The sequence below is a fragment of the Vespula vulgaris genome, chromosome 4 (genome assembly GCF_905475345.1).
Source record: "Vespula vulgaris chromosome 4, iyVesVulg1.1, whole genome shotgun sequence".
Lineage (NCBI taxonomy): Eukaryota > Metazoa > Arthropoda > Insecta > Hymenoptera > Vespidae > Vespula > Vespula vulgaris.
In genome coordinates this window covers 9,085,612-9,094,989 of record NC_066589.1, presented here as the reverse complement: position 1 = coordinate 9,094,989, position 9,378 = coordinate 9,085,612, and the positions used below count along the sequence as shown (strand labels likewise).

Here is a 9,378-nt window from a genome sequence, read left to right as displayed (position 1 = left end):
TTAGAAATTCTATGATTCATATAATTGTAGACTATATATTACGGTTAAGATAATTCTAATAATAATAATCATGATCATGATAATAATGATGATGATGATGATAATAAAATACAAGAATTTTATACAATAATGCCTGAAATACTTTGGAAAAATCTTTTTGAATGTACAGGAATTACTGTATAAAATTACAATTATTTTTGAAAGGTTGTAGTTTCAGATTTTTATTATAAGTTTATCGCTTCGATAGCTCTTAATGCATCATTTATTTGTGAAATGTGCAAATAATTTAATTACGAGTTTGCAAGTCGTATTTTTTTTTCTCTGTAATAAAGTACACAAAAGTGTTATTTTTTAAATTTGTCTGGTTATTATTTATTAGATTGCAGTGCTTTTAACAGATTTAAAAAAGTAAATGCATATTATTATATATTTTTGCTAAATATTATTATATCCATTATTGAACTTTTTTTTATCATCAAGTTTGAGATCTCCTCATTTCATTACTTACACAAATGAGTATGGGAACAATGTTTCAAAGAAAAGTTCTTATGCCTTACTCCATTTTATTAATAATGAATAAGTAAATTGGTTTGTCTCACACATTCGCTGATTATAAATCATTTACAGGCAACATATCATTGTTATTTTCATGATTTCGGTAATTATTCATATAGAACCAAAATTTTTTCATACCAACGCTGTAAACGTCATTTTTACCGTAATATTATTGTTGATATCAACTACGTAATGTTATATATATATATATATATATTTACATATATATATAAATTTGTATTCTTCATACATCAGTGAATATTTAGATCAGGTGAACATATATTATGCTGTTAATGCGGATATCCTGTACATAAGTTTATCCACCCTTAAGATAATTTTCATTTTTCCATAAATCACTGAATCAACAGTTTTAATTCTGCAGTTATTCGAATTTATGAATTATGGAAAAAAAGTTTATTTATAAAGACGAATGCACTCCTCACTGATGCAAGTCATAATTGTAAATGAGCAATGAATGCTTCAATTATTTCTGTAAGGCATTATAATGCAACCAACATGAATTAGTATATTACACGGCACTGCTTATGATGCATCACCATTTAGGCAAAATTATAATGTTGAATAATACCGATGCAACCAGTACGATTTCGTTAGTTTGCATGGGAAGAATGTAATTCATTGATATAATCGGACAGTGTAAACACCTTGTTTATATTATAACTGTTTCAATAATTGTCTCTTCCTCTCGTACCTCTTGACTGATCACTATCACGAACCCTGCCACGATTATTATATCCGTTTCTTCCCATATTATTGTCGTTAGGTCCACGATTTATTCCACGATTAGGTCCATTTTTGTTACAACCGAAGTTACCAAAATTGGAATTAAAATGATTTGGTGCATTTTGGCTACCGACATTTTGACCTCGAAAATTAGGACCGAAACCAGGACGATCAAAATTAGGTGGTCCAGAATTGGGTACTCGGAAATTAGGTGTTCCTTGAAAATTGCTGTTGAAAGGTGGGCCTTGATTTGGCCCAAACGGTGGCATAGGATTTGGCCTGAAATGTTGATTTGGACCGAAATTGCCATTAGGAGGTCTAAAATTGGGACCAAAACCTCCTGGTGGAGGTGGTCCATTCGGGCCAAAAGCAGGATGCATACCAGGATGATGCATCATATGTGGCATTGGACCATCCATTCCTTGAACATTTCCATGAGGCAATTTATTTTGCATAGGATGCTGAGGCATATTTGGATGTTGGACGAGATTTGGAATTGGTAGTGGCATATTAGGATTAATATTTTGCATATTATGATGATTTGGTAGATGGGACATATTATTTCCTATGTGAGACATATTACTACCCATTCCAGGTCCAATGTTTAATTGCATATTATCCCGTTTATCAAAATTACTGTTCGAAAAACCACTATCCTTCCTAGAACTACTACTCATAATTTTTTCATCGTCCCATCGAGATCCATCTCGTTCCTTATCATCGTACAAATCATTTTCGGAAGATTTTTTCAAGAGAAATCCTTGAGAATTCATACTTCTAAAATCTTTGTCTCCATAATTATTTCTTAAATCATATTCTGATCGCGATCCTGGTCTACCAGGCCCACTAGATGTGTTATATCTTAAGTCTTCGTCACCTCGTTGCATACTTCTCGAATCTCCGTGTGCAAGCCTTCTTAAATCCTCATCCTGACCTTGGAAGGAACTATTATCATTGGATTTACTGGCACTGTATCTGGTATCCCCATCACTTGATTGTATATCTTCTGTGATAACACCACCAAATACTGGTTGATGAATTTTTGAAGTTCGATCACTAGCTCCTCCATCACTCCAACCAATTAATTGATCGAACTTTCTTTTTCCACCACGATTTAAAGTTTTAAGCAGTTCTGGATTTTGTGCAAATTTAGAACTAGGTAATGGTGGAGGAAGGTCAATATCCGGAACTTTAGAATAATCTATTTCTCCTTCATCCTGTAAATAATCTTCTGTTTCATCGACGCTATTTAATGGACCCACGACGTCTCTTAATTCTTCTATTTCCCCAGAAAATACTAGTTTATTTATGGCATCATTTCCTTTACCAATTGCCTCTGCTAATTTTGAACCAGCTGTAAATTATATTTAAATATTAATATCTTAGAAATATATTTAAAATGATGTAAATTCAATAGATTCAAGAAAATTCATATGAGATAATATATTCTTACGTTCAACAGGTATCATTTTTCCGTATAATATGATAGCAGTAGGAGTAAGTTCGCTCAAGGGTATAGCTCCTGGTGTCGTTTCAATTAATTGATTTACAAAAGCATTTAATGCTTCTACTTGTTCTATATCTTCTGCTTCCATTTCATTCCACTGAGCCTGGAAATTTCTAGGTATTGGCTTACTGTATGGAACTTTTTTATTAGTAAATTTCTTTCCTTCATCGACTGCATGATCCAAATCCAATCCAGGTATTTCTCCACTTTTATCTTCTAGCTCACCATCTGCATTAATTCTATCTTCTGGTCCCATACCAGGGATTACTGCTGCTTCATCAGCTGTAAAAAATAATAGAAAAATTATGAAAGAATTAGCTTAAGAAACAATTAACATTTGTTCGTTTATTTCTTTGTTTTATTCTTTTGAAGCTGTAAGATCAATGGCTACAAATCAATACATTTATCATACTAATTATGACCTTACCTATTTCATGATCATCAACTCCTGCTGTTCCTGCAGGTAATGTATTAAGATTATATTTGTCTCTCATGAGATCACCAGGTCGATTACGTGTCCAAAACTTAGAAGTATGATCATTACTACCAGAACATAGAATATGTCCCAAAGGATGCCATGCTAATGTCCATACTATGCTATCGTGAGCTTGTTCTATTGCACCAACCTCTTTATCAGCTCTAATGTACAATAAAAAAAATGACATGTATTAGAAAAAATATAATAAATATATCGAAAAATAAGTAATTGTAAATATTTTTATATACCCGACATGCCAAAAGAGTATTGCACCATCACTACCGCCACTACAAAAAAGTCCCTCATGACTTGGATGCCATGCAACACTAGATGCCTCTTTTTTATGACCACGAAAAGTTTGGACTTCTTGATTGAGGTTTCTGAGATCAAATAATTTAAGCAAATGATCTCGCGATGCAGTCACTAGCCAATTACCATTCTCATTCCACTTGATATCCATTACAGTTGATTTATGTGCATGCAGGGTGGCAAGTGATTGTCCACTCTTTGGATCCCAAAGCTTCACAGGTTGCTGATTATCTTTGCTTCCTGAGATGACTAGACTTTTTTGAGGGTGCCAATGTACACATTTAACATCTGCACCATGACCTACAGGCAAAAATATTATGAATTACTACTGTAATAAAAAAAAAAGGTTGACTTCAAAGTATTAATTACAACATTTTTACTGAACAAAAAATATAATGATTTTCATTACATTAACATCATATATAAAATAACAAAAAAATATATTTGTAATTTCAAACGAAAATAATATCACTTCTATATGAAATTTTATATATATATATTTTATATATAATAAAATATGTATAGTTACGTATATATAACTTATATACAAAAATAATTTTTTAAAATCTTATATTAAACACATATATATATATATAAACTATACCCCTAAGAATTCGTTCTTCATGACAGCGTAGGAAGTCCCAAATCCTGACAGTACCATCATCACTACAGGTTGCCAGTTTATGATCCGTTGGACTGAAACTACCCACCCAAACACAAGAATTACAAATGGACAATAAACTATTAAACATATAAAATAATGATTGTTTTATTTCTTAAATAACAAATTATATATTGAATATTTTCCTTTAATATATATCATTGTAGAACTAAATCTGTATAATTATACTAGCTGTAATAATTTAAATAAATATCAATATCCTCTTAAAAGCTAATGCAGTAATTATCAATAATGAATAATTTTTTTAATGAAATTTAATATTTACTGTTTATTTATGAATATTTAAAAAAATCAGGAGAAATAACAAAATTTCAGAAAAATATCCTAGACTTTCATTTACTGCCACCAAAACTAATATAAAAACTAATAAAACTTATTATTAATTGAATTATATTTGAATTATATTTGACATGCATACTCTTTTCATATATAAAATAAATAAAATAAATACTATGAACTAATGTTTATTGTTTTCACTGTAGAAAAAACATCAATGATTATATATCTACACATGCACATGAAAATTGTATTAAAAAGATTTACTCTTTTATATGAAACATCTTTGCAAATAATTTATAACTTGGAGTAATTTAATCTAATCTGTCTATAGTCTGATCAAAGATATATGTATATATAAAATTTCCATATACTACAATAATTAATTTCTTTGATATTTTTATTTGGCTGTGAATTTGCATTAGTAAATTTACACAGAAAAAGTTTCCAACAATATGGGCAAGAATGTACTTCCTAACTATCTAAACAAAATATATTTTTGGTTTAGTTTTCGTGTTATAGATATAGCAGTTGCTTAAAGTTGTGTAAAATTTGCATTTCTACTACAAACGCACTTTAAGGAACAGACAGACATCATTGATAAATGGAATGTTTATGTATAAATATTGTAAATAAACAAAAAACCATCTCCAACAGTCATATCTGGCATTCAAGCAAGATCTACCACTTTTAAAGTGGTGAATCGTTCTAATCCTGTAAAAAGAAAATTCTACTCTTATGCCACATGACTGCCAGGTGATGTATTCAAATTGATATTCTGTTTAAAATTTAACATTTATTGTACAAAAAAAATATCTGATATGTACATCAATTGCATTATATCTCTCTGTTACTCCCTCTCTCTCTCTCTCTCTCTTTCTTTCTTTCTCTCTCCCTCTCCCTACTTCATACATACACACTAATGCAATTATACACACACACACACCTTTGCAAAAGGGCACAAGTGACATAAATGAAAGAAAAGGTACTTTATTAACAGAACCATGCATTACTGCAATATCTTTGTTCAATTTTATCGCAACTTGGATGATGTAAAGGACAGAGGATCTTTATTTTTATTATTATTCAATGGGAATCTCAGCTAGGTACTATGGTATATATATTTGTTTTTCTTTTTATTTATAAATGTAAAATATACATCTTTGCCCAATAATAACCTAACCATATAACTCCTTAAATAGAAAAATGTGAAGAACTAATATGCTGTGACTGTATGTCATACCTGCACCACATCTAATTGATAATATTAAACACCGAAGATTTTATCAAATGTTAAAAAAAAAAAGAAAGATGACCCTAACATCCTAATAATATAAATAGTCAACAAACAAATGTATTTTTTGTAAACAAAGTTGACAGTATTTACTAATTACATTATGCTCACAAAAGTTACAATTGAAGGGTAATGAAATCAAGATAATAAAGAATACTATAGCACACATCCCATATTTACTTATATTGCAAATTAACTTTCATAAGGAAACAATTTATTCAAATAAATCTAATAACTGATTGACTTGTTTTCTTTTATTATATTTGTTCTAATATGAAGGCAAAAATGTTGGTTAATTAACTCTGCATTGAAATGACCATATTTCAATTAAAATATTGTTCTGTAACAAATAATCCTCAATGATATATTTTCAACATTTCCCATTGAAACATTTTATGAAATCACCTATGTACCCATATAATTATTATTATTTTTCTATAAATAATATAAAACAAGAAAGAGAAGAGAATAATAATCACAGTCAATATCCTACCTACTGCAAAGATGAATGAATTGATAACAGTGGCGCAAGAGACATAAGGACTAATGAGGTGGATGCTATACCTGAGTCCTCTAATTGCTTCTTTGTGTGCTTGAAACATCTTGACATTGTTCATGTTGCTCTGCCAATATTTGACATAACCTGCATGATCTCCTGTCACCATCCAGCTCTCGTTATGTGACCAAACCATTGTTCTTACAGGACTGTCGTGTGCCTGAACAAACATGTAAAAGAATATGATATAAATGTATAATTCAAACGTGCATATAAGATACACAGGTCACCATGATATAAACAAACAATTTTCTTAATTCTGCAAATTAGCACAACTTGATAAATTCATAACATTTTCAATTCTCAGGAATCAAGTAAAAGTTTCAAATATCTAATGAAGTATTTTGCATATCTTATATGTAATTCATTAAATGGGAAAAACTTTGATTTCATTACTTATAGCATACCTGAAGAATAGTTTCAAAATTAAATGTAAGACCATTCCACAAGGTAAATTCACCACTCGATGCACCAGTGACTAAACGTCTACCTTCTGGGGTCCATGCCATACAAAATATTGGACAACGCATTTTATTTGTTGCAGTCTTTACAAATCTTGTAGTGACTGCATTAATTGGATTATCAACATAACTTGGAGGTGGAAGAAGATCAGGATAATATATGACATCTGGTTGAAGAGCACGTCTATCTCTATAATCTCTTTGCCATACACGGTTCTGTGTATAAAAAATATACGTATATAATATTTGCAACAATTTATCAACTCTATGTATAGATTGATTTTATATATCGCCTATTACTATTATATTTTATTATGCTCATTCCAAATTACCTCCAAACTTTTAATAATAGCAGAATTATAATCAACAGTCTTTCGCATAACAGATTTTCTAAGTCTTTTTCCATCAAATTCATCTTGTAAAGTATCTTGACCACCAGCCACAACTTTGGGGGCATGATATGGTCTGAATGGTTTAAAGAAACCACGATTTCCATCTCTATGATTTGTATAACGATGTTGATAACTTCCAGAAGTATTTATAGTAGTTAGATTTGGAGGTGGAGCAGATAAATTTGGCGCAGATGGTGGTGGTACTGACATGTTAGGCAGACTTATGGCCGGAGAAAGATTTGAGAATTGAGTATTGGTTGACATTGTAAAAATATTTATATACAGCTGATTACAATGATATTAAATATCCTAATAGGATGATTTATAAATAAGATAAGAGATGAACATGTTTAAAAGCAGCTGTTTAAAATGTACATGTCAACGAATCCATATCTTCAATTAACTCTGAAATTAAACCAATTAAACCTATTACAATACTGAAAAAGATGCACATTTTAAAGGAATAGATTTTATTTATATAATATTCATTATATACATGCATAGAAAAACTGCTATTATGAAATATATTCTTTGCAATAATATATATTTATTTATTACTATTATACTATGCAACAATAAAATTTAAATAATTAAAAAATATCTCAATAAGGATAACATCTAAATAATACAGAATATATTTGTGCAATGTGTAATAAAAATAGAATAAGGTAAAAAATATATGATAAATGTAAAAGAACCTATGAAATAATCATGTCAATGCACACTAACGCGCGTTTTTCTGATATTATATCTTAAACGAAAAACTTTCAACTTTACTTCATTTCGTTAGACGAAATATGACATAGTAAAGGTTAGATTATAAACTTTCGTATAAAGTAACTTTGTTAATCGTTAGAATTATTATCGTTCCTGATCAAATAATAAATTTTTTTGTATATGACAAGTGATGCTTAAAAGAACTAGCCAAACAACCTGCTGCCTTCCTCGTGATGTAATTTTCTCAGCCGTATACCATACGTTTATGTTGCAATTAATCTCTTCTTCGCAATTTGAAAATATATATTAGTTCTTACGTTTAACACTTAAATCAAAAAAGAAAAAAAATGGTTGGTAAAAATATTCAACATCTGCATTGAACTAACTCGAACACGTCGAAGAAACCACAATGGATAACCAGAAGAGAATTATATCTTCTCACCACGGACGCTACTACAGTTTTCGGGCAACGACATCCGCTATACTTCCTCTATTACATATTTCCAGATCGAGTCTCAAATCAAATTTATTTTTATGTATTATTTGCATTGACCAATAACAACCATCACAATTTACAACTACGTAGCGGTTCTTAAATATTATTGGTTCTCGACATTCTATTCTTTTCATCGACGAATCAGAATTCATCTATGATGAAATTCTTCTTAAACCTTTTACTATAGCTCCACGTTGGTTGAATGTTTATTTGTACAATAAAAAAAAAAAAATATGTAATTGTTATCACTTCGACAAAATATGAACTTTTTATCTATATGTATATATACATATATATATTATATCTCATACGTACTATAAAAATGTGTGATTATTTATAGTTTTCCATAGGGATTTCTAGATGTCATCAATATACGTATAAAATATAAAAAATTGTAAATTACGTGGTTGAAGATTATTTTCTTGAATTTCTACTACATAAATCTATGTTGTTTTATAGAAAATAATAACAATTAATTACAAATGCGTAGATTATAATGTTAATTCTGTACCAACTTCAATCGATTGTCATAATGAAATAAATATCTAATATATATAAACGAACTTAATATATGACTCATACGAATAACGAATTGCCAATATCGCTAACAAGAAGAAGGATAAGAGTATATGCACGCTGTTTTATAATTAAACAAATGTGACATTAAAAAGAATAATCACATAAATAAAGAATATTAACAGTTCAGAATAGCTTTTTATGGAAATGTTTGAATATTTTAGTTTGTTTTTTTTTAACATATCGATAAATCGTTCAATAAATTACAACATATTTATTTATGCGCAAAATATATTTTTCGTGGTAGATTCATGTTCTAAATTTGTAATCGTTTATGATGCAATTTTATTTCAGCCAATCAGATGAGATTCGCATATGTTTCGTGCTTCCGCCGC

The 9,378-nt window shown here is 29.6% G+C and overlaps 1 protein-coding gene across 1 annotated transcript; it reads right to left on the bottom strand.

The window, feature by feature from the left end:
* Positions 1–208: 208 nt before the first annotated feature.
* On the bottom strand, positions 209–8,622 carry LOC127062985 (pre-mRNA 3' end processing protein WDR33). The gene is made up of 9 exons (XM_050992072.1): positions 8,188–8,622; positions 7,195–7,659; positions 6,809–7,078; positions 6,410–6,561; positions 4,198–4,295; positions 3,533–3,893; positions 3,234–3,445; positions 2,753–3,088; positions 209–2,653 (listed from the first exon to the last, which is right to left on the bottom strand). The coding sequence occupies exons 2-9, from the start codon at positions 7,516–7,518 to the stop codon at positions 1,242–1,244; spliced, it is 3,165 nt and encodes a 1,054-aa protein (XP_050848029.1). The 5' UTR covers positions 7,519–7,659; positions 8,188–8,622; the 3' UTR covers positions 209–1,241.
* Between the last annotated feature and the right edge of the window lie 756 nt (positions 8,623–9,378).